Source organism: Mustela nivalis, assembly GCF_964662115.1.
Source record: "Mustela nivalis genome assembly, chromosome: 6".
In the NCBI taxonomy this organism is placed as follows: domain Eukaryota; kingdom Metazoa; phylum Chordata; class Mammalia; order Carnivora; family Mustelidae; genus Mustela; species Mustela nivalis.
In genome coordinates, this window is record NC_139025.1 from 77,518,853 (window position 1) to 77,545,486 (window position 26,634).

General features: G+C 38.1%; 2 protein-coding genes across 17 annotated transcripts in view; both read left to right on the plus strand.

The window, feature by feature from the left end:
- GABPB1 (GA binding protein transcription factor subunit beta 1) overlaps positions 1 to 26,634 on the plus strand; it is a 975,210-nt gene that overhangs the window by 309,143 nt on the left and 639,433 nt on the right. The window lies entirely within an intron of this gene.
- The window catches only part of ATP8B4 (ATPase phospholipid transporting 8B4 (putative)), a 256,040-nt gene that overhangs the window by 109,394 nt on the left and 120,012 nt on the right, over positions 1 to 26,634 (plus strand). For all 14 annotated transcript variants that reach the window (XM_082734772.1, XM_082734778.1, XM_082734770.1 and 11 more), the window contains 2 exons: positions 13,152 to 13,224; positions 24,325 to 24,395. In XM_082734772.1, the coding sequence (XP_082590898.1) occupies positions 13,152 to 13,224; positions 24,325 to 24,395 (144 nt within the window). The remainder of the gene's footprint in view (positions 1 to 13,151; positions 13,225 to 24,324; positions 24,396 to 26,634) is intronic.

A 26,634-nucleotide genomic window follows, 5' to 3' on the forward strand; every position in this document is an offset into this window, starting at 1 on the left:
AGGACTGACACTGGAAATAGAGAAAGATGAAATAGTTTAGAACTGAAATGGAACATTCTAATTACAAGAGCATGTCAGTGGTAAAATTGGGAAATGGGCTTTCTATAGTGACTGCTTTGCTGTGCCACCCACAGTCCCCTTCCAGACTGCAGAACATATTTCCCAAGCTACCAGGAATGCTGCCTATATCAAACTCAGCTGTCAATCCCTTCTGGGAACCAACCCATCAGCTGAGGAGAGCTGTTTTTCTAAAGTCACCTCTTCTTGTTAGAGTCATACAGCATTCAGTGAGAATCACAAAGTATAATGGTCTGACACCCTTGATCCAACTCTAAAGGCCTATCCCCATCTCCAGATCTCCCCATAAATTTGGCTGAACACTTTTTTTGTTACAGTATCAACAGCCCAGCTCCATCCTCTGTCCCTCTGTTTCCTCCACTCTCCCACAGGTGCTAATGGAAAGAAGACTTGCAGATAAACTTCTTCTTCTTCTCCTTTTTCTTTTTTACTCTTGCCATTAAAATTCTAATTTTGGGGGAAACATGAACACTTAAATAAAATTCTTTATTTATATATATATTTCTCAATTTTTAAGTTAACATATAATGTAGTATTTGCCCCAGGGGTACAGGTTTGTGAATCATCAGGCTTACACATTTCACAGCCCTCACCATAGCACATGCCCTCTGAATGTCCATAACCCAACCACCCTTTCCCTACCCCCCCACAACCCAGCAACTCTCAATTTGTTTTGTGGGATTAAGAGTCTTTTTTTTTTAAAGATTTTATTTATTTATTTGACAGAGAGAAATCACAAGTAGGCAGAGAGGCAGGCAGAGAGAGAGAGGAGTCTCTTACGGTTTGTCTCCCTCCTGATCCCATCTTGTTTCATTTTTCCCTCCCTTCTTCTATGATCCTCTGTATTGTTTCTCAAATTCCTCATATCAGTGAGATCATATGATAATTCTCTTTGTCTGACCGACTTATTTCATTTTGCGTAATGCCCTCTAGTTCCATCAAAGTCATTGCAAATGGCAAGATTTTTTTTGGCTACATAATATTCCATTGTGTGTGTGTGTGTGTGCGTGTGTGTACACACACACCACATATTCTTTATCCATTAGTCTATTGATGGACATCTAGGCTCTCTCTATAGTTTGGCTATTGTGGACATTTCTGGTATAAACATTTGGGTGCAAGTGCCTCTTCAGATCACTATATTTGTATCTTTTTTTTTTTTTGAAAGATTTTATTTATTTATTTGACAGAGAGAGAGAGATCACAAATAGGCAGAAGGAGAGGGAGAAGCAGGCTCCCTGCTGAGCAGAGAGCCCAGGGCAGGGCTTGATTCCAGAACCCTGAGACAATGACCTAAGCCAAAGGCAGAGGCTTAACCCACTGAGCCACCCAGGCACCCCACTACATTTGTATCTTTAGGGTAAATACCCAGTAGTGTGATTGCTGGGTGGTAGGGTAGCTCTATTTTCAACTTTTTGAGGAACATCCATACTGTTTTCCAGAGTGGCTGCACGAGCTTGCATTCCCACCAACAAGGTAGAAGGGTTCCCATTTCTCTGCATCCTCACCAGCATCTGTCATTTCCTGACTGGTTAATTTTAGCCATTCTGACTGGTGTGAGGTGGTATCTCACTGTGGTTTTGATTTGTATTTCCCTGATGCTGAGTGATGTTGAGCACTTTTTCATGTGTCTGCTGGCCATTTGGATGTCTTCTTTGCAGAAATGTCTGTTATGTCTTCTGCCCACTTCTTGATTGGATTATTTGTTCATTGGGTGTTGAGTTTGATAAGTTCTTTATAGATTTTGGATACTAGCCCTTTATCTGATATGTCATTGGCAAATATCTTCTCCCATTCTATTGTCTTTTGGTTTGTTGACTGTTTCCTTTGCTGTGTAAAAGCTTTTGATCTTGATGAAGTCCCAGTAGTTCATTTTTGCCCTTGCATCCTTGCCTTTGACAAAGTTTCTAGGAAGAAGTTGCTGCAGCTGAGGTCAAAGAGGTTGCTGCCAGTGTTCTCTTCAGGGATTTTGATGGATTCCTGTCTCAAATTGAGGTCTTTCATCCATTTTGAGTCTATTTTTGTGTGTGGTGTAAGGAAATGGTCCAGTTTCATTCTTCTGCATGTGGCTGTCCAATTTTCCCCAACACCATTTGTTGAAGAGACTACCTTCTTTTCATTGGACATTCTTTCCTGCTTTGTTGAAGATTAGTTGACCATAGAGTTGATGGTCCATTTCTGGGCTCTCTATTCTGTTCCATTGATCTATGTCTCTGTTTTGGTGCCAGTAGCATAGTGTCTTGATGATTACAACTTTGTAATAGAGGTTGAAGTCTGGAATTGTGATGCCACCAGCTTTGGTTTTCTTTTTCAACATTCCTCTGGCTATTCAGGGTCTTTTCTGGTTCCATATAAATTTTAGGATTATTTGTTCCATTTTCTTTTTTGAAAAAAATGTTGATGGTGTTTTGATAGGATTTCATTAAATGTGTAGATTGCTTTTGGCAGCATAGAATTTTTCACAATATTTGTTCTTCCAATCCATGAACATGGAATGTTTTTACCTTTCTTTGTGTTTTCCTCAATTTCTTTCATGAGTACTTTATAGTTTTCTGAGTGTAGATTCTTTGCCTCTACATATCATATCATCTGCAAAGAATGAGAGTTTGACTTCTTTGTCGATTCAGATGTCTTTAAATTTGTTGTTGTTGTCTGATTGCTGTGGCTAGGACTTCTAGTACTATGCTGAATAGCAGTGGTGATAGTGGACATCCCTGCCACATTCCTGACCTTAGCGGAAAAGCTTTCAGTTTTTCCCCATTGAGAATTATATTCCTAGTGGGTTTTTCATAGATGGCTTTGATGATATTGAGGTATGTATCATCTATCCCTACACTGTAAAGAGTTTTGATCAAGGAAGGATGCTGTACTTTTTCAAATGCTTTTCCAGCATCTATTAAGAGTATCATATCGTTCTTGTTCTTTCTATTATTATTGTATTGTATCACACTGATTGATTTGTGAATGTTGAACTAACCTTGCAGCACAGGAATAAATCCCACTTGGTCGTGGTGAATAATCCTTTTAGTGTACTGTTGGATCCCATTGGCTAGTATTTTGGTGAGAATTTTTGCATATGTGTTCATCAAGGATATTGGTCTGTAATTCTCCTTTTTGATGGGATCTTTGTCTGGTTTTGGGATCAAGGTAATGCTGGCCTCATAAATTGAGTTTGGAAGTTTTCCTTCCATTTCTATTTTTTGGAACAGTTTTAGGAGAATAGGTATTAATTTTTCTTAAATGTTTGGTAAAATTCCCCTGGGAAGCCATGTGGCCCTGGGCTCTTGTTTGTTGGGAGATTTTTGATGACTGCTTTAATCTCCTTACTGATTATAGGTCCGTTCAGGTTTTCTATTTCTTCCTGGTTCAGTTTTGGTAAGTTTATATGTCTCCAGGAATGCATCCATTTCTTCCAGATTGTCTAATTTACTGGTGTATAGTTGCTCATTATATGTTTTTATAATTGTATGTATTTCTTTGGTGTTGGTTGCAATCTATCCTCTTTCATTCATAATTTTATTAATTTGGGTCCTTTCTCTTTTTTTTTTTGATAAGTCTGGCCAGGGGTTTATCAATATTATTAATTCTTTCAAAGAACCAGCTCCTAGTTTTGTTTATTTGTCCTACTGTTCTTTTGGTTTCTATTTCATTGATTTATATTCTGATCTTTTTCATTTCTCGTCTGCTGCTGGGTTTAGGCTTTCTTTGTTGTTCTTTCTCTAGCTCCTGTAGGTGTAGGGTTAAGTTGTATACTTGGGACCTTTCTTGTTTCTTGAGAAAGGCTTGTATTGCTATATACTTAAATCTCAGGACTGCTTTTGCTGTGTCCCAAAGACTTTGAACAATTGTGTTTTCATTTTCAAGAATTTTTTCAATTCTTCTTTAATTTCCTGGTTGACCCATTCATTCTTTAGTAGGATGCTCTTTAGCCTCGATGTATTTGGGTTCTTTCCAACTTTCCTCTTGTGATTGAGTTCTAGTTTCAGAGCACTGTTGTCTGAAAGGATGCAGGGAATGATTCCAATCTTTTGTTACTGGTTGAAACCTCATTTGTGACCCAGGATGTGATCTATCCTGGGGAATGTTCTATGTGCACTAGAGAAGAATGTGTATTCTGTTGCTTTGGGTTGGCATGTTCTTAATATATCTGTGATGTCTATCTGGTCCAATGTGTCATTTAAAGCCTTTATTTCCTTCTTAATCTTTTGCTTAGATGATCTGTGCATTTCAGTGAGGGGGTGTTAAAGTCCCCTACTATTACTGTATTATTGTTGATGTGTTTCTTTGATTTTGTTATTAATCAGTTTATATAATTGGCTGCTGTCATGTTAGGGGCATAGATATTTAAAATTGTCAGATCTTCTTGTTGGAAGGACCCTTTAAGTATGATATAGTGTCCTTCCTCATCCTTTATTATATTCTTTGGCTTAAAATCTAATTTGTCTGATATAAAGATTGCCACCCCACCTTTCTTTTGATGTCCATTAGCATGGTAAATGATTCTCCACTCCTTAACTTTAAATCTGGAGGTGTCTTTGGGTCTAAAATGAGTTTCCTGTAGGCAGCATATTGATTTTTTCTTTTAATCCACTCTCATACCCTGTGTCTTTTGATTGGGGCATTTAGCCCATTCAGGGTAACTGTTGAAAGATATGAATTTAATGCCATTGTATTGCCTATAAGGTGACTTTACTGCATGTTGTCTCTATTCCTTTCTGGTCTGTTACTTTTAGGTTCTCTCCTTGCTTAGAGGACCCCTTTCAGTATTTCCTGTAAGGCAGGTTTGGTGTTTGCAAATTCTTTTAACTTTGTCCTGGAAGTTTTTCTTTTTCTTTTTTTAAATCTCTCTCTCTATTTTCAGTGACAGCCTAGCTGTATATAGTATTCTTGGCTGTATATTTTTCTCATTTAGTGCTCTGAATATATCATGCCAGGCCTTTCTGGCCTGCCAGGTCTCTGCAGATAGATTTGCTGCCAATCTAATATTTCTACCACTGTATGTTATAGACCTCTTGTCCTGAGCTGTTTTCAGGATTTTCTCTTTGTCACTAAGATTTGTAAGTTTTACTATGAGATGATGGGGTGTGGATCTATTTTTATTCATTTTGAAAGGGGTTCTCTGTGCCTCCTTGACTTTGATTGCTTGTTCCCTTCACTATATTAGGGAAATTCTCTAGTATAATTTCCTCCAATATACGTTCTCCCCCACTCTCTCTTTCTTCTTTTTCTGGGATCCCAATATTCTGATATTGTTTCATCTTCTGGTATTACTCGTCTCTTGAATTCTCCCCTTGTGGTCCAGTAGTTGTCTCTCTTTTGCTCAGTTTCTCTATTCTCTATTATTTGGTCTTCTATATCACTAATTCTCTGTTCTGCCTCATTTATCCTAGCAGTAAACACCTCCATTTTTTATTGCATCTCCTTAATATTTTTTTTTATTTCAACGTGGTTAGATTTTAGTTCTTTTATTTCTCCAGAACGAGATTCTCTAACATCTTCCATGCTTTTTTCGAACCCAGCTATCACTTTGATAATCGTTATTCTGAACTCTAGTTATGAGACATTACTGATGTCCATATTGATTAGGTCCCTAGCCATTGGTTCTACCTCTTGTTCTTTTTTTTGTGGTGATTTTTCTGCCTTGTTATTTTATCCAGATAAGAATAGATGAATGAGAGAACAAAGTACTAAAAGAATGGCAAAGACTCCAGAAAAATATATGGTAACCAAATCAGAAGAGACTCAAAACCAGGGGGAGAAGAAAGAGGAGGGAAAAATGTATGTATGTATTTGTGTGTGTGTGTGTGTGTGTGTGTGTGTGTGTGTGTGTGTGTATGTGTATGACTGGTGAGCAGAACAGAGCAACCCACTTGATTTTGGGTGTATTCTGTTTCATTAGAAGAAACTACCTCCCAAAATTTTAAAGAAAAAAAGAACTTATATAAAAATATGAGTAAACATGATGAAGGTATGGAATATGACTATAAGGATGAAAATTAAAAAAGATTCTAAAAAAGGAATTGACAAGATAAGAAGTTGATTGGAGAAAGAAAAAAAAAAAGAGGAGAGAATGCAATCAGGCCCGAGACTAGAATAAAACCATACACTAGATTTAGAGTATATTTTGATCTATTAGAGGAAATTGTATCCCAAAATTTTAAAGAAAAAAACCCCTATATGTATACAAAAAACAAGGTTAAATGCAATGAAGGGATAAAATGTGATTTTAAGAAGGAATATTTAAAAAGATTTTTAAAAAATATATTGATAAGAGAAGGTAGTTAAAAAACATTAAAATAGGAAAGAGAAAAATTAAAAAAAAAACAGAGTACAAAAAAATAAAATTAAAAAAATTTAACTTTGAAAGACTAAAGGGTCATGGGAAAAAAGCCATGATTTCTATGTGTTGCTTTCCCCTAGCTCTAGAGTTCTCAGTGACTGGTGAACTTGGTCTTGCCTGGATGCTCTTGCTGGTCTTCTGGGGGTGGGGCCTGTTGTGATTCTCAAATGTCTATGTGCAAGGGGGAATTGCTCTGCCTTTGCCAGGGGCCAGGCTAAGTAATCTGCTTGGGTTTGCTCCTTGGAGCTTTTGTTTCCTGAATGCTTTTGGTACAGCTTTGGAGGATGGAAATGAGGATGGCAGTCTCCAAATCTCCAGCCTTGTAGGAGCTGAGAGCTCAGGCCCCCACTCCTCACTGTGCCTTCAGAGAAAAGCTGTCATTCCCTCCCATTTTCCTGGTCTCTAGCTGCACTCTGAGCTCCCCTGGCCTGTGACCAAGCATTTCTATCTCTGGTACACTGATCCATTTGGAGAGGAGTATCTGGTCTCTCTGGATCTACTACTTGTGGGGACCCTGCTCAAAGAGCAGTGGTCTGACTGTGCCTTGGATCACAGTTTAAGGTAACCCCGAGCTGACAGGTCCCACCTCGGCTCTGTCTGTGCAGCCAGATTTCCTACTCCAATACCTGGGAGCTCTGACACACTGAGACACCCCTGGTGTTTCTGTGACTCCACGGGTCCTGAGACCACACTGTTCCTGTGGGGGCTCTACCCCTGACTTAGTGTCTGGAGTGACATCCCTCAGTGGAGCAGACTTCTTAAAGTTCGGATTTTGTGCTCCGCTGCTCCACCACTTGCCAGGAGCTGGCCTCCCCCCTCCAGTCTATCTTCCCGTTGCTCTGGATTCACTTCTCTGCACATCCTACCTTTCAGAAAGTGGTCGCCTTTCTGTTCCTATAATTGCTGTTCTTCTTCCCTTTGATCTCCTGTTGAGTTTATAGGTGTTCAGAATAGTTTGGTAACTATCTGGCTGAACTCCTGAACCTGATGATATTTTAGTCTGCTACTCCCCTGCCATCTTGCTTCCTCCCTCTTGCTGATAAACTTCTTGCACGTAGATGATCTTCTGAATCTGCTGCCCACAAATCAGACTGTACCTAAATAAGGCTGTTTTCTCCATGGAAGGCATTTCCTTCAGCATTCATCTATGAGAGCAGATGTAATAGTCTTCCTTTGAAATAATTTTCTTCCAATTTTCTTGTGGTCTTAGCATTAATTAGGCATCTGTTAATAGAATCCTACTAAAATTTTATGGAAGACAGGATCTTAAGAGGATGATTCAGAAGAAGGGTTTCAGTTTAGGGAAATGATTAAAGAGAACACACTTTCTGTACAACTTTTAGTAGGCTTATTGTTCAGGTGAAACTTAGCAAATCGATTATTCTGTTTTAAGAATAGGAAGGCTAAATTATATGTGTGTGTGTGCATCCAAATAATGCACAACAGAATTTTCAAGGATTTCTATAAATTAGGCAGGACATCTATACAATTGATTACTTTTCCTCAACAAATCATTAAATTATCCGTGCTGAAGGACTACGTCTTTTATCACCTTGCCTTCCTCCCGCCACCCCCACTTTCCACTGCCATAGGAGAGCATCCTTCAGCAGCTGATTTCAGACCTCCCTGGTGACTCTGACACAGCACAAGCACTGTGTGAATAAGAAAGGAAAAAAAGGAGGGGAACATTTGTATTTTTCAAAATAAATAGATTCCAAAGATATGAGTATGATGCTCATTCTAATGTAATAAAATCCTGTTCACCAGTCTGTTGTTAGAGGATTAGGGCCAAGCTTTATGTCTTATTCTAGTGTGGTTCTGACAGCAGTGGAATTAGAAAAAAACAAATTGCTGCTGTCTACTGAGCATTTGTGTCAGGGGGCCATGACTGCAAGCTGTCTTGGGATCAGCAGATTTTAAATACGGTAGTATGTTCTTTGCTGCGTTCAAATCCTTTTGCTCTTTAGGGTTCATTTTCTTTCTAAAGAGGCAAAACATAATTACCACTGAAAATGTAGCAAAAAATAATAAATATAGATGTATTAAGAACATGGGCTTTCTAGTCAGACAGATTCAGGTTCCAGTCTTGGCTCTGCCACTTACATGTGACCTTGGAAGAGTTTTCTTTTCTTCTATATTTTTTTCCTCCCCAGTTGTCCTTTAATCAATTTATGTGACACCCCAAATTCTAACAGCACACAGATGTATATCATAAAATGATGTCTCCTTTCCATTCCAGTTTTTGTTCATTTCCTTTTTCTAGTAGCAATTACTGAATAGTTTCTTGTGTCTTTCAAGAAATTTTCTGTGTATGTAAGAATAGAGTTTTGTGTAGGTATGTTCCTGCTTCAAACCACAGTTAGAATCTCATCGTCTATATGCAGTGTTCTGCAATGCTTATTTTTAATCTAGTATGTAACTGAGAGGATATTTTATATTAGCACATATAGACCTATCTTATTATTTTTGAATAAAATTTTTATTTTATTGAACTGTATTCATTCCATCGAGTAGATGAGCCATAACTAAATAGGTATACCATGGTATGTCTATCTAATCCTTATTAATGTGTATTGATAGTTTATAAGCTAATATTGCAATAAATATTGTTGTACATCCATCTTTGAGCTCCTGTATGATCAGTTGTTTTAGAGGAAATATCTATTTCAAAGTAGGTGAGCATTAAAATTTTTGATAGATGTTGCAAAATAGGGCAAATGTCTCTCTTTCTCTGACCCTCAGTTTTCTATTCTATAAAATGGGAGTAGCAACAGTACCTATCTTGCAGGGTTGTTGTGAGGATTAAATGAGATAAGATCCATGACTGGAGTTGCCAGGCGTAGAAAACTAAAATACAGAATGCCCAGTTAAATTTGAAGTCCAGAATAATAATGTTTTAGTATAAGTATATTCCAAATATTGTATAGGGGCACTTACACTAAAAAATGACTTGTTTATCTGAAATTCAAATTTAATTGAGTATCACTTGTTTTATTTGGAAACCCTGTACATGAAGGCTTCAGCACAGTCCCTGGAATACAGTAAGCACTAAATAAATGTTGGTTATTATAATTCTTATTAGGCATTCAGGGAAATGCTATCACTCAACAAGTGTTTTTGGCAATAATGATTCTGTATTTTCATTCAGTCAACAAAAATTTATTGAGTGCATACTAGAAATTAGGCATTATTCTAGGTCATGAGGATGCAGTGATGTATAAAGTAAGATCTGTCTGGGCAGGAAAATATTTTTGTAAGTTATAGGTCTTACGTGGGCTTGAGAGAAGAAACCAAACATATTGTATGTGGATTGTCTGGTTAATGAGGGGAGGTCGGTTATGTCAACCTTCTTGATTGTCTCTTTAGTACTCCAACATGTCATCTGTAGCTTTGAAGAAATTATCTTTTCAGGAATCTATGTTGCTAATAGGCAGTCAGAGTATTGAAGTATGGAAAGGATGACAGGAGACTTATGGAGCCCACAAGATCTCCTTCTGCCCTTATGCTTCAGCAATGGGCTTGGTATCTTGCTCAGAGCAAATGCTTGATTTCTAGCCTCTGGAGCTAATAGTTCAATGGCAGGGAGCATGGTAGGTGCTCTCTCACTCAAAATTACATTCTCAAGTCTCTAGATGTCTCATCAGGAGGAAGCAGATTCAGACCAATTTATCAAACTATTACTATATACAGTTGCCAACTCTCACCACATTTTCTCAGAACTCAGATTCTCTGATGTTCTAAGAATAGGCATGTAGTTAGTGGGTGTATTTTTTAAAAGTTCCTTTCTTAAGGTAATTCTAGTTACCATTCTGTGGAAGTTTAACTTCATATGTTTTATGGTGACTTTGGAATTTAAATTTCATGAATCCCTTTCTGGAATTTTGGCTAATTATTTAACAACTGGCTTGTGAGTTTACTAAGGTGAAGTCTCTATCATTAAGGCAGCCACAGCCTGATTGAAAGAACCATTTATATCATTATATCATCAGATTATATCATTTATATAATGATATAATCATTAATCATATAATCATATAATTATAATCATATAATCATCAGATATATCATTTATATCATTAGATTATATCATTTCAAAACCTGGAATAGTTACGTGATGATACTGAAAACTGAAGCTTATTTTAAAATTTTGGAATTTCTGGATTCAGTGCAATGAAATGAATTAACTTGCTTTTGGAATATACATATACTGTAATTCCTTTATGAGAGCAGAAGAGCTTTCCTTGACCAAGGTAAAGGCAGAGTTTGTTGGTGTAGGTCTGTGGAGCTGGGTGTCGTCATCACAGCCCATGAGGCCATCCTGTTCTCCCTCACAGAACTGTGATGTAAGCTTGATTCAAACACAAGCCCCAAGAACAGCTGCACTACACATGGAGAGACAGGGAGCGTGTTTTCATTATTTAAGGATGATGACGAAATGCAGTTGCTGTTTAAGCTAAAATCTTAGAAGAAGTTGAGAAATATTTCAAAGATGAGCTTTAAAGCAAATCTTCCTGTCTGCTGCTCCTGCTGGTATGTCTTTGATGTTGTGTCATCAGTGGTGTTAGTAGTGGGTAGGACAGTAAAAATGGTGGGATACAGATTATTTAAATTCACTTGCAGGTCTTTATCAGCTTATACTTGTTCAGTAAGTTTGGATACTTTTGTAGCTATGATCCTGAATGCTCATTGAAATATACCTCTGAGATCCTAGTATTATCATTACCTGCTAAGATAGACTAGGAAATAGTATTTTTCAAAATACCTCCTTTGTTTGGGGTTAACAGATTTTTTGACAGATATATACACAAATAAGGGGTTTGGCCAAGATATCACACATGACCTACTGTAATTCCCATGGACACCGGCACACTTATACTAATTTCTTTTCAATTGCTTTGGTTTTACAGAGGGAATAATAAGATACTAGACTTAAAAAAACAAGTTAGAACTTATGTGAGAAAACTCAGGTTTTGGTTTGTTCTCCCAAATAGTGACTGTTGCTGTTTATCTGTTCAACCTTAACTATAAAACATGAGTTTTGGAATGTGTAAGAGATCCTGTAGAGTTGGTTCCCTTTTTACTTTGATTTTCCATTTGGGTGGAAAAGTTAGGGTGCAGTCTTTCCTAGACCTTATAGTAGATGGGAAGGAGGAATAAGTTTGGAAATGAAACTTCGTATCATCTGAGCTTCTCCTTAAAGCAGATGGCACTTTCAGTAGAGACTTAAGGGCAATTCAGTAGCAGGGCATTTTGTATAAATAAAGACAGGGTCTCTATCTCAGTCCGTTCATATCAACTTTAATCTGAGATACTGTCCCCTGAGAAATGTCACTAATGCTCCAAAGGAGGTGGTGTCCAGGAGGAATAAACCAGGACATAATCCATATCTGTAAAAATAAATAAAATGAGATTTAGAAGGCTTCCTAGGTTCTCCCATTGTTGTTGAGCTAGATAAAGTGCAGGAAAGTGTGGCATTGGAAAAGCGATTGAATTTTGGCTAGAGATGAAAATGCTGCAATTGAAAACTTTCCAGAACAACATGTACTTGGATCCGTATTAAAGAAAAATTCTTTGAGTGTTTAAGCCAAATGACCCAGCAGGGTTGATAGTGTGAGGCATATTTCACAGTTGTATAAATATTTAAAACTGTTTTCCAGCCTATAAAACAAGTAAATTAGGTTTTTGTTTTTTTTTTTTTTAAACTGCAGAATGAAATGAATATGCCCACCTTCACTTGTTGGGGAACCTGTCCTTCTCATCCAAGCCCATTCTTTTAAAAAGGGATTGCTAGGAAAGAAGTGTGTGGAAAGCTTTTAACTCAGAAAACAAAGCTGGTTTATGTTTTAGGGAATTTCAGAAGGGGCGATTAACATCATGGTAGACTGCCACAGGTGGTTTGTTTCCAGAGGGCCCGTCTCCCCTATGTGTCGCAGGGGGCCCAACCAACTAAACACAATAGCTTTTTATCATAAACCCTTTTGAATCTGGCAAAGGGTAGACTAGGGACTCCATTATATAGTAAGCCTAAAAGAAAGCAGGGCAGCGTCTTGGCCCCATTGTTCTCAATTCTAAGCTGCTGGTCCTAGCCATTAAATGGCCACCAAGCCTGTCCTTTAGCCACAGTGTTGATGGATGATTGGTAGGTGTTCTTTCACATTCAGTCTTCCAAGGCTGTTTTTATCATTCATTGTTGTTTATGTCCTTTACAAAATTTTTATCCTTTTCCTCTTACTTCTATTTTAGCTATTGGCCGTGGACCTCTTTCTTTTGCCTCTGGTTAAACAAACTTCAAACTTCGGAGACAATGGCAGTGATGTTTTATTTCTATATTTTTTAAATATAGAGTCAAAGGAATGTCAATGACTGAATTTATTACTGCTCCCCACCCATCCCAACTGGCCACTGTTCTGGTCAAGGAAACACAAGCAAGAGTTAATAGCTGGTATTTAAAGCTGTCACTGTGGGTGATGGAAAGATCACACAGTCAAGAGTTAGGCATCTTGAGTTTAGTCCCAGGGATACCCCTAACTCACTGGGTATCCTTGGGCAAATCACTTGGCCTCTCTGAGCCTTAGTTCCCACACCACTCAGGTGAAAGACTGTTTTGCAAGGTCCTTGGAATTTAGCATTCTAGAAAAGTCTTATCTGCTTCTGTTATATGATGTGCCATGTGAATACATTCCCTTGATTATTCTCTATTCCTGAAAACAATTAATTTTGTTTGTGTTCTTAGACTACAGAATGAAAAATGGATGAATGTCAAAGTGGGAGACGTCATTAAATTAGAAAATAACCAATTTGTTGCTGTGAGTATTTAGTATTGTTACAGAATTTATCTCAGATTAAAATAGCATATATACTGAAGCATTTACATTTGCAAGTTTGGTAAGTCTATGCTAATTCATAATAATTAAGAAGAGAATACCAGAATGTATTAGTAAAAAGTCTCAATTATAAAATGCTTTTGAAAACATTGATTAATTACTTTGAATAGTGTGGTAACTCAGATAAGCTTAAGTAGTTATCTCTTTTTCAATTTCCCTTGTGATCTTTTAAATTAGTAGACACAAAAGATTTTAAATTAAGCTGTCAATCACTTCATATAAATAAGAGCTTTTAAAATGCTCCAGAGGAAGTGGTGATGCAACATGGGGGCTTAAGTGGGTAGGAGAAGAATAAATGAAACAAGATGGGATTGGGAGGGAGATAAACCATAAGTGACTCTTAATCTCACAAAACAAACTGAGGGTTGCTGGGGGGAGGGGGTTTGGGGGAAGGGGGTGGGATTATGGACATTGGGGAGGGTATGTACTTTGGTGAGTGCTGTGAAGTGTGTAAACATGGTGATTCACAGACCTGTACCCCTGGGGATATGAGCTTTTGCTTTACATATGTATCAAATGCACTATAATTTATATTCTCAAGCTGCCTATGTTACAGTTTCCTTGTTAAAATTCAGGGCATCATTTCAATGATGATAATACATGTGATGAACTGTAGCTCATATTAACTGAAGGGCAGTAAGAGGTAATCGGGTCAGAGATGAAAAATTCAAGTTATTGTAGTCTTTATGTCAAATACACACTAGATTACTTAGGACAATTTTTGTGTAGAGTGCAGTTTTATGTATTAAGCTGTGTTCTTCATTAAATTTGAGACATTTTCCCACAGGAAAAAGAAGTTGCCCCAAGATCTATTTATAAGAATTACTCAGTGGAGACTCCTAACCATTCCCTTTCAGAAAACTTTTTCATTAATGCACTGTCTGTGCATACTGATCTTCTAGAATAGCCTGTGCTAAGGAGACATGGGACCGGCCAGCTGCAAAAGAGCTCACCCTCTAAAGAGAAAAGGGTTTATGTCCCTAACAACCTCGGTTCTTTGGAAAATAGCTGAAAACCAAAAATAAGCACAAAGGTGTTGGCACAGCCAAGACAGAGGTCTCACAGTCCGTGTTCTGTGGCCTCTGCTCCTTGTACGTAGGACAGTCTGCTGCATTTTCACATTTTACAATTGACTCTCAAACAACATGGGTTTGAATGGCATGGGTCCCCTTGTATGTGGTCCCTGCCCCATCCCCCCGGCCGATATACATGGTATAATACTATAAATGTATTTCCTCTTCCTTACAACTTTCTTAATAACATTTTCATTTCTCTAGCTTACTTTATTATAAGAATGCCATGTATAATACATACAACATACCAAAATAAGTGCTAATCGACTGTTTATGTTATCAAAAAGGCTTTTGGGCAACAAGAGGTTATTAATAGCTAAGCTTTGGTGGAGTCAGAAGTTACCCATGGATTTTTTAAAAAGGTTATTTATTTATTTATTTATTTGAGAGTGGGGGAGAGAGAGCATGAGAGGGGAGAAGGTCAGAAGGAGAAGCAGATTCCCCATGGAGCTGGGAGCCCAATGTGGGGCTCAATCCCAGGACCCTGGGATCATGACCTGAGCCAAAGGCAGATGCTCGACCAACTAAGTCTCCCAGGTGCCCTGCACACAGATTTTTGACTGCATGTGAGGGTTGGTGCCTCTTTCTCCCATGTTGGAGGGTCAGCTGTATTTACTTTAATATTAGACACAATTTAAATTAGCTTATCCAGCTTACTTTCCAGCTCATTAAAGATTAACAACAGTACATTAGTGCATCTGTTAGAAGAAAACACCCTGTAGGAAAGATGGAGACAGATATAGGTAGGTTTCCTTTGTTATCTGAAAGCAGAGCATTTCTATGAGCCTCGAATAAGCTGACCTGATGCAAAGCAAAGAAACAATTACCATTAATTTATATGGACAACTTTTTGAGTATTCCCAGAGCCCTAAAATAATGTCTTAGGCCTTTCTGATACCTCAGGACACATCTTGCTAACGGATACACAAAATGAGATAAAACACAAATGTTCACAGACCATTCAAAGTTATGGCGTCTTCATGTCAAAATGCTGAGGTTAGCTCCCCTGGGAAAGAACTTGGTGGGGCTGTTACTGCTCCCTGTGCACATGACCTTTGTAAGGGCTTGCTGCAAAGCAAAGGCTGAATGCTATTTTTGCTTTTCCTTTTTTCATAAAAGTAAAAATTCTTTTTGGGTTTCTTTCAGTTAGTGAAAACAAGCACTAATGTAGGTCTTCTGTAAAATGAAGTGTTATAATGCAAACACCCAAAAAGCTGGGGGTATCTATATAGTGGAAGTACACCAAAGGGACCTGGGTTAGAGCTGGGTCTGCTCCATTCCTTCAGTGATAGCAGTCTTTGTTCTCTGCCTTTGGTTTCTTCATGTGTCACATCAAGGTGCTAGACCATTATATGATCTCCAAGATCCCTTCCAGCCTTATGTGCTGTGATTGTCTCAACTGAGATGACTACAAGACTCTTGAAGGCAAAGAGCATGTTGATTTGCCGGCTCTTTCACACCTAGTGCCGTGTTGGATCGTAGGGGGCAGACAGTAAGTGTCGGCTGAATGAATGTCAGTCTTTTTTTGTAAGAAAGAAGACAGAGGGAGAAAATGTTAAAAACTTTAAAAGTTCAGGGTGTTCTGGATGAGTGGGGTACTAATATACATCTACATGCTCTAATTAAGAAAAAAGCTAAGATACAGTCAGGAGTCTTTGCTTAAGAAGAAAGGGCTTCATGCCACTTGTTTGAGTTCTACTTTCAATTAAAATGATTACAGTGAAAGAGTTTTGCTGCAGCTAGATAGTTAACCTGAACCTTCAACGTTTTTTTTTAAAACTGACATACATAGAATTCTAAGAAGTATGCATTAAAAATTTTTTTTTGGCAACTACTTTATGCCAGAAATGGTGTCGGGTTATAGAGGAATTAGCAACAATTAAAGTATGCCACACGTTTAACTGTTGTATTATTTGGAATTGAATATTTCAGTGGCAATGCTAGGTATATTCCTACTTCAGGTATTCGTAAAAATTGTGCACTTAAAGAGCCCCCTGTACATGCTCTAACAGGGATAAATGTTAGACTGAAATCACTTGTTCACTAATACTCCACACTCTAGTGTGTTCACTTATCACATTCTTTGGGGTGAGACCCAGAAAGGCAGGAATCAAATGTATGTCTCAAATCTCCTAACTCTGTAGGACCTCACGGCCAGCTTATCTGTGTTCCAGTTTGCCCTCTAGCCTTGGAATTGTAGTTTGTATTTCTCTTGGTCTTCATTCTTAATTTAGTTGTATTTTCCATGTTATAGTACACATGCTTGCATGTTCTTGCAAAACTATCTATGGATTGACGCATGGAAGGCAAGTGTACATGCAAGCAGCAGGCAGAAGAAAACTAGTCCAATGGGCATATTATTAGCATTGCTTTAAAACGAATTACACATTTAGACAAGTTTCCATGAGGTCATGATCTGTGTGTCCCAGCACTTGTCCAATAGAACTTTCCGCAGTGAGGGAAATATAACTTTGTGCCACCTAATGTGAAGACCATAAGCCCCATGTAGATACTGAGCCCTTAAAATTTGGCTAGTGCAATTGAGGAACTGAATTTAAAATTGTATTTAATTTTAATTAATTTAGGTTTTTTAAAAACGATTATTTATTTATTTATTTGAGAGAGTGCGAGAGGGAGAGGGAGAAGCACACACCCTGCTGAGCAGGAAGCCCAATGTGGCGCTCCATCCCAGGACCCCTGGATCATGACCTGAGCCTAAGGCAGATGCTTAGCCAACTGAGCCACCCAGGTGTCCCAGTTTGGATTTTTAAGTTTAGATTTAAATAGCCATATGTGTCTTGTGGCTACCTGATTGGATGGCACAGAGTGGCTTTTTCACTGTGGCTACATGATGAGATGGGAATGCGTATTCTCCTACTTCTTCCTAGGTCTCATTCTTTACATTTTCACTTGGAGGGACAGCCCCAAAATAACACTTCAAGTCTCTTGAACTTCTTTGCTCACTCTCCCCTCCCCCAATAGTGACTTCTCTAATTGCTGTCTAAGGTGGGGGTGGGGATGGGCGGTGGGGTGGGGGCAGTGTACAGGACCCAGAGCCTCCTTCCTTCCCTTTTCCTTTGGACTCTGCCTGTGTGCACAGTAGCTTCTGCCTTGCTCCCTCATTCCAGCAATCTTACAGGAGCAGATCCTCCTGGTGGGGGTGGTAGGAGGGTCATGGTAGTTCAGAGCCTCCCTTATCAATAGCTAGATGAGTCTAACAGGTAAGTATTAGCAAGCCCATTGAGTCTACAGACCTATAGCCTGGTCTCCAGCAGCTTGCTTGCTTTATTTTATTTTATTTTATTTTAGAGAGAGAGTGATTAGGGGGATGGGGGTCAGGGGATGGAGGAGCAGAGGGAGAGGGACATGCAGACTCCAAGCTGAGTGCAGAGCCTGATACAGGGTTGAGTCTCAGGCCCCTGACCCGTGACCTGCACTGAAGTCAAGAGTTAGACACTTAACTGACTGAGCCACCCAGATGTCCCTCCACAGCTTTATTAATAACAAAGATGAAATTTTTATCTCCATTGATCTTGGTCTGACTCCTACAGTTAGAGCTTTATTGGTTTAATCTTTGGGTCAGTGAGAAACGGAGTCCTCCAAATGCCAAAACTCTGCGGTATGTCTTGATTAGCCCACTGTACTCAGAGTTTTTCTATGTTTAACTACTTGGCACCTACAAAACTATTTTTTAAGGGCAAACAAATGTTTTTATGGATGAATTGCTGTAATCACTTAGAAGTATAAATATACCTCCTACTCTTTGAGGTTTAACTCATTTAATCTCTACAGTAGCTCAGTGAAGGCAGATTATGTACTATTATTATTGTTCCCATTTTACAGAGGAGAAAATAGTGCCATCAAATAGCTTGCCAATAGGAGAGCCAGGAGTTAAACCCAGGCCATCTGGCTTTTAACCCCACTCCTAATTGCTTCCATATGCTGCTCCTTACTCCATTAAAATTACCATCCTAATTGCCTTGAACCTGGGCTTCCAGCATTAGTGCCTTCTGGTGTGGATGCTGGAATTGAAGCAACCAGAGGATGTTGCACCTAATTCTGATGCATAACTTCTAGATGTCCAAACTTAGAATTCTAAATTAATTTATGTCAGCTTATCAGTACATTTTAAGTAAGGAAAGGAGCTTGCCTGAGATGACCAATTAGCTGGCATATTCCGAAGTTACTCACCTTTATTTTCTAGATAAGGAATCGTCACGGCCCTTCATTTGAAAAGAAATTTAAAACATATTTGGGCTGAATTTCCAGAACTTCTAGTTTTATTTTCGGTGGTGGGGGTGGGGGGCGGATGGAGAGTGTGATTCAGTCACTGCAAGACCAACATGCGTTAAAAGAACTGAGTAAACTATTAGAAAAACATACTACAAAGCTCTCGATACTGCCAAGACTTGGACCCTGGGAGCCAGGCACACGGTCCTTCTTCACTTGTGTTTTGATTTTCTTACCTCGGGGAAATAAACCCCCCACTGGACATGAACATATTTGAACATTACATGAAATTTAGTGGTTTAGCTTACTTGAAAGAGTCCCCTCACCCTCAAAAGAAAGGCATTGAGGTGTTTACAACCGTAAAGGTTTTGTTTTAAAACAAAGGCATTCTTTGGCTAAATAGAATGGAAATTTCACCTTCAGAAATGAAAGAACTAGAAAGATGAATCTAACCTAAACTGCAGTCCTGACTAAGGGTGGTCTTTGGCTCTTTTTGACCCATCTCATCTTTCCTAATCTTTGACTCATCTAACCTTTCCTAGCACCTTGGTCCTTCCTGAGAGGCTGTTTGGCAGTCTAATTGCCCTCTTCTTTTCTTTTTTTTTTTTTTAAATTTATTTTTTATTTATTTTCAGCATAACAGTATTCATTATTTTTGCACCACACCCAGTGCTCCATGCAACCCATGCCCTCTATAATACCCCCCACCTGGTACCCGACCTCCCACCCCCCACCCCTTCAAAAACCCTCAGATTAAAATAATTGCCCTCTTTCTTATTTTAAATTTTATAGCTTCAAGCCAGAGTTACTTGTTTCACACTAATTATTGTAAATAAACTCTCTTTTATTTTTAAATAAAAATACGTGAGACAGTAGAAAGTTGAAAATTTCCAGAGACAGATTTTTAAAAAAAACTTTTATCTAAGCTGTATTGAAAAAGAAGCTTCTTGGTGAAATTTAGAGGTGCAACATGTATTTTCTTTTTTTTTTTTTTTTTTTAAGATTTTTATTTATTTATTTATTTGAGAGAGAGAGAGAGAGAGAGATCGCAAGTAGGCAGAGAGGCAGGCAGAGAGAGAGAGGAAGGGAAGCAGGCTCTCTGCTGAGCAGAGAGCCCGACGTGGGACTCGATCCCAGGACCCTGAGATCATGACCCGAGCCGAAGGCAGCGGCTTAACCCACTGAGCCACCCAGGCACCCGCAACATGTATTTTCTATATGTTGCATGTATATGTTGCAGTACATGGCCAATGTTCTATTAGTAAGCTATTACTAATTTCTGGGGGTGAAGTATATAAGGCAATGATTTTTTTTTTTTTTTTGACTAAAGAAAGGGTGGACCCATGAGTAAAAACTATGATGTCCATTATTAGTCTCCTTTCCACCTTCTGCTCTTTCTCTCATCTTTTTCTTATTCATATCAAATTCATTTAATTATAAAAACCAAAACAATGTGTTAGATTCTAGTAGACACTCAGCATACATTTGTATTTGTTGGATCTTCTAGTGGATATTCAGCATATATTTGTTGGATCTGAAATTTAATTTTAATTTTTATTTATTTTTAAAAAAGATTTTATTCATTTATTTGACAGTGAGAGATCACAAGTAGGCAGAGAGAGAGAGAGAGAGGGAAGCAGGCTCCCTGCTGAGCAGAGAGCCCGATGTGGGACTTGATCCCAGGACCCTGAGATCATGACGTGAGCCAAAGGCAGCAGCTTAACCCACTGAGCCACCCAGGCGCCCCTGAAATTTAATTTTTAAATAAAAATATTACCTACGATCTTACACATTTTCATTTTTACAACTTCATCCTCATTTTTGTCCATATCAAACCTATTTTCATGTAAGTATAATCATATTGCATATCATTATACTGTAAGTATAATCATAATGAGTCATTTTTAGACTACAAAATAGGAGATAATATTGTCGAGGTTAATGAAGGTAAAGTAGAACTTTATGTGTGGAAATGGCATACAAGAGAGATTTGAATATGGTGTTTGAATTCTACAAATTTATCCTTCCATCAGGATATGGGGTCAGTGCGCCAATATTCTTCACTATTGTGGTTTTAGGTTTTGAACATGAACAAAATGAAGTGAAACAAAGCAAAACACTTTGTTTTTCATGGTTCTATTCCAGTGAATTTGTATCCAACCAGAGGAAAGAGTGTATATTTGGCATCGGAGCTATAAGTCCTAGTTCTGGCTCTGCTCTTTAAGCTCTGCGTGGCCATGAGTAGGGCATTTAATCTCTTAGGGGCTTTTAGAAGTGACGAAGCTCTCACCATGACTTTGTAAAGGCTATGGACTTTACATGAGTTAATTTAGTTCATCTACTGCTTGTGAGCCAGACATGACCTTCCCAAGGTTTCTTATTCACATATAGGAACAAAATTATCTCCTCACAGGGTTATTGAAAGAATAAAGTGACACAGTTGTGAGAGAGTGTTTTGTGAACTCTTAAAGAATTATGTAGCTTTTTGGTGTTATCGTCGCTTGAGATTTTGGTTTATTCTTTATATCAGCAAACAGTAATGATGCCTAAAACCCTATGAAGATAGTGTTGCTGGTTGTGAGGACTCAGAGCCATGAGGCTGTTGGTCAGTTACCAATCTGATGTATTCTTCCTCCTTGGCACCCCATCCATAGCACTTTGGTAATCAGACTTTTAGAAGCCTTATCATATTCTGCCTGTACTAAACTCTACAATCCTTGAAGGAAAGATATTTTTGTTCATTTCAGTATTCCAGCTGTATGTGCCTTCAATTGTCTGGATTCATATCCTGATATGTCACTTACTGTGTGACTTCAAACAAGTTACTAAGCCTCTCTGGGCCTGACTTTGCTCATCTGTAAAGTGGAGAAAACAATAGAACCTAGGCTATAGGATTTCAGTGGGAGTTAAATAAAATATTGCATGTAAAGCTCTTAGGATAGTACCAAAGACATGGTAAGCCCTCACTAAATGCCAGTATTATAAACCCCTACAACTCAAATACAGGTTTCTGGATCAACTAGGAATTGGGTACCCTGAGAGATACTGAAAGGGTCAATGTGAGGAGGCTTGATCTGGGACTCAGAGTCACGGAGCTGTTGGGGTTCTAAGACCACCCCTGTGTTGCTGCACTCATGGCCCAGAACCTCTGACAAAATGATGATGACCAGGGACTAACAGAGCTCTCTTGCCCTACTGCAGCTTTCTTGACCTTTTCTTTTTAGAATTCTTACAGAATTTTAGAATTCTTACAGAGTACACCTGGAAATAGGAGCACTGTGTCATGAGTGGCGGACTCCTTATTTTTCTGGAAGCCACTATTAGTCCTACCCCTGCACACTTCCTCCTCAACTGTGATGAATTTAAAAACTCAAAGGGGAGGTGTTAGGAAAAGGGAATGGTAAAGCTCGGCAGTGGGGCAGGGAGAATAGGGATGAATGAGGGGAGTGCAGGATGGGGATCAGGGAGCAGAGAAACAGTAGCAAGGTTCCAAGGACATCAAAGGAAAAGATGACTACAGAGGGTACAGGAGGAGGTGGGGAAGGTGGAAGGTAGGAAGGTAGATGACCCAGGTTCCCAAGGGGTAGACAGGGCAGGAGGAGTTAGCTCAGAACTTGTGGGCTTTACAGTTCTCAGCAGCAGTCTTCAGGAAGTTAAGTTAGTGCTCAGGACAGAATCTAGTGGCCAAGGAGGTGGTGGAGCCTCACTCACGTGTTCTGAGCCAGTAGCGGATAACCGATCCTCTCTTTGTCTACTCACATTTAAGTGTTGAGCATCTAAGCTCAGTACTAAATAGTAGCATCAAATCATCCCTGTGGTGCAAAGTTTAGAAGAAAAGCAATTCTGGGTATAAATGGGGCTCTTTCTCTGAACTTTGTAACTATTTCAATCACAGAGGATGAGAATTAGAAAATTTTAGATTTTACTTAAAATGATCCTATGAGGCTCAGGGGAGGAGAGGCATGAAGCCGTACTGCTGTCATATCCACTGAAATTTCAATGTGAGAAGTAAGACTGTGGTGAATTTTTGAAAATACTCTTTCTTTTTAAAATCAAAGTGTGTAATTTTTGGCTCAAGATTTGTGTACAACTCTTTTTCTTAAAAATTTTTTTTTAAAGATGTTATTTATTTATTTGACAGAAAGAGATCACAAGTAGGCAGAGAGGCAGGCAGACAGAGAGAGGAGGAAGCAGGCTCCCCGCTGAGCAGAGAGCCTGACGCGGGACTCGATCCCAGGACCCTGAGATCATGACCCGAGCCGAAGGCAGCGGCCTAACCCACTGAGCCACCCAGGCGCCCCTTTTTCTTAAATTTTTTTTAAAAATTTATCATTGTTAGTCACCATACAGTACATCATTAGTTTTTGGTGTAGTGTTCCCTGAGTCATTGTTTACGTATAACACCCAGTGCTCCATGCAATATGTGCCCTCCTTAATACCCAGCACCTGGCTAACCCATTCCCCCACTCCCCCAACAAAACCTTCACCATGAGAGATTGTGTACAACTCTTTATATGTTCTCTCTGTAGTGGGTTTGCTGTAGTCACATTGTAACTATTCGGAAAATAATTTTCCTCCTCAGCCTTCTGTGACTGTTGTTAGAGTTGAGGAAGAGTCTTGATATATAAACGTATTTATTCCTTTAGAGGATTGTCATTGAGTTGTTTTTCAATTCTGTTTTGTCACAATTCAGACAAAACTGAACACACACATGTATATACCTCCCCCCACATCTAAATTTGAATTGGAAATTTAAAAGCTTGAGACAATGAAATAAGTGGATTGATTCTAAATTTAACCTCTAAATTTAACTTGAGAATGGGATAATTCTACACAATTGTTAATGTGTCAAAATAAATTGTTAAAATTTTAGTCAATTCATTTTAGACCTTCACATCTTTCAGAATCTCATAACAACCCTTACTTTAAAATGAAATTTGAAATAAACTGTTCCCCAATATAGGAGGCATCCAGAATTCTAAACTGAATTGTGATAGGTCATTTCCGAAGCTCAAATGCACAGCTGACTGGAATAATTTTCAGTCTCTGAAAGACCCACAACTTGGTTTCTGAATGTTTTCTGCCGTTTTTTGGAGCATTTTCTATTCTTTCTTGCCTCTTGCTTAGCCCCTATTTTATTTTCTCTTTTCTCTTTTTTATACCCCATCATTTTTTTCTTACATTTTTAATTTTTTCTTTTAATTTTTCTTGTTAAATTTTCCTTGCCTGCTTTATTTTTTTTTCTATGGTTTTCCATTCATTCCTACTTTAATTCTATCCTTTCCCTGTCAGCTTTGCCTGCTTGTTACTTTTAAGTCATAATACTAGAGAATTAAAGTATGTGTATGGAAACATTTCCAATTATCTCACTTATTGGGGAAAATTTTATATTTTCCATTAGTAATTATCAAGATGAGAATGTAGAATTATATCTATTTCTTGCAAAAAAAAAAGTAAATGAAGTGGCTATTAATTTATATGATATCCCCTGCTCTTGCTTATATTCTGATGTTGAAGGGGTGGACCCAACAGGAACAGGGAAGGAGAGGGAAGATTTGATTTGGGGCATATATGGCAGAGAGGTAGAACAGGATTTTACCTCTCTCACGTTTTTAATCTAAGGCTCTCCTGGCTCATTAGTTAGTAGAGGTAGTATAACAAAGAAGGGTTTCAACCAGTCTTCCCTTCTCATATATTCTTTATGATTTTTTTTTAATAGGCTGATCTGCTTCTCCTATCAAGTAGTGAGCCACATGGCCTCTGTTATATTGAAACTGCTGAGCTTGATGGGTAAGTTTTTAAAGTTAGAATAATTATTTAGATTGGTTTTTAATTTAGTAGTATTAGCTTTAGGAACAGTATTCAATATAAACCTTATTCTTCATTTAATTTTCGTGGAACAAATGAGAGTCTAACTTGCAAATTCCATTTGTTAATTACTTTGTGGCTCCTTTGAAAGCTCTGTCTTTTTCTCTTCAATTTATTTTCTTTCCAAAGCAGTAAGTTACACATGTCTGTGTGAATTATTGTATAGGACTCTTTATTCATATTCCTTAGAAAAGTTTTGTTTTAGGTTTTGTTTTTTTTTACTTCTATATGATTCTCCAAGGAAAATTAGAGGAGTATTGATGAGTTTCTGAGGAAAGAAGCATTGATATTACTTTAGAAGGTGAAGAAAGAAGAGATAAATGGAGTTTTGACATTAATGTTAATCAAAAAATTTAGTTATAGGGAACATAGCAGTTCTGTTTCAGTGGATTCAATATGTCTGGCTGGCATAAAAACATTTATTGGATGTTTACACTTTAAAAGTACTATTACATTCTTTAGATGGATTTTATTACTTAATTCTGATGTAGGTAGTATATAAGTCCCATTGTATAGTTGACAAGGCTTAGAGATACTAAGTAATTTACTCCAAATTTCTCAAAAACGAGGCCAGTACTCATGCCTGATAGTCTGACAAAAAAGCCCCTGGTTTTAACTGCTGCCTCCCAAATCATTGTTCTTACTGGGCTATTCAAATGGAGTGTGACATGTGTGATCCTACCCTTGGTTTGGGCAGAACCTAAAATAGTGCTGAGAGGGAAATTTATGACACTACATGTATATACTTGAAAAGAAAAAGTCTTAAATATTCCAGTGTTCCATCTCAAGAACCTAGAAAATACTGGCATAAACCCAAAGCAAGCAGGAGGAAGGAGATAAAGACAAGAGCAGAAATCAATGAACTTGAAAACCGAAAAACAAGAAGTGGAAAATTAACACAACAAAGAGTTGATTCTTTGAAAACATCAATAAACTTTATAAATCTCAGGAAGACTGAAAAAGGAAAAAAGACACAAAATAACAATATCATGAGTGAACTGGGGATATTATGACAGATCATTAAGATATCAGAAGGATAAGGAAATCCTACAAGCAACTTTATACACATAAATTTAACAACTTAAATGAAGTAGACCAAGTCATCAAAAAACAAACTACCACAACTAATTCAATATGAAATAGACAATCTGAATAGCCCTGTAACTATTAAGGAAATTGAATTCAAATGTAAAACATAAAACTATAAAAGTTTTAGGGGAAAGCATAGGAGAAAATCTTCAAGATCTAGGGCTAGTCAGAGTTTTTAGACTTGACACAAAGAAGCATAATTCATAACAGGGTAATTTTTAAAAAAATTTTTTAAATTTATTTTCAGCGTAACAGTATTCATTGTTTTTGCACCACACCCAGTGCTCCATGCAATCCGTGCCCTCTCCAATACCCACAACCTGGTTCCCCCAACCTCCCACCCCCCACCCCTTCAAAACCCTCAGATTGTTTTTCAGAGTCCATAGTCTCTCATGGTTCACCTACCCTTCCAATTTCCCCCAACTCCCTTCTCCTCTTTAACTTCCCTTATCCTCCCATAACAGGGTAATTTGATAAACTAGACTTCATGAAATCATTCAAAAATTGCTGAAATTTTTTGAAATCATTCAAAAATTTTGCTGTGCTAAAGGCCCTATTATGAAAAATTAAGCTATAGACTAGGAGAAAATATTTACAAACCATCTATCTGACAAAGGATTTTTATCTTGAATGTATGGAAATTGTGCAAAACTCAATCCTAAAAACACAATCCAATTAGAAAATTTGCAAATAATATAAAGGGACGTTTCACCAGACATGACATGCAGATGGCAAATAAGCATATAAAAAAAAATGTTCAACATCATTAGCTGTTAGGGACATTAAAATTCAAACCACGAGGAGATACCTACCTATCAGAATGGCTAAACTTAAAAACAGTGACAACTCCCAATGCTGGCAAGGATGTAGTGTAGAGAAAGAGTATCACTCACACATTGCTGATGGGAATGTAAAATACTACCATCACTCTGGAAAATAGGTTGGCAGTTTCTTAAAAAGCCAAACACACGACTACCAGATAACCCAGCAATTTTACTCGTGGGCATTTAATCCCACAGAAATGAAGACTTATGTTTACACAAAAACTTGTACGCAGATGTTTATGGCAGCC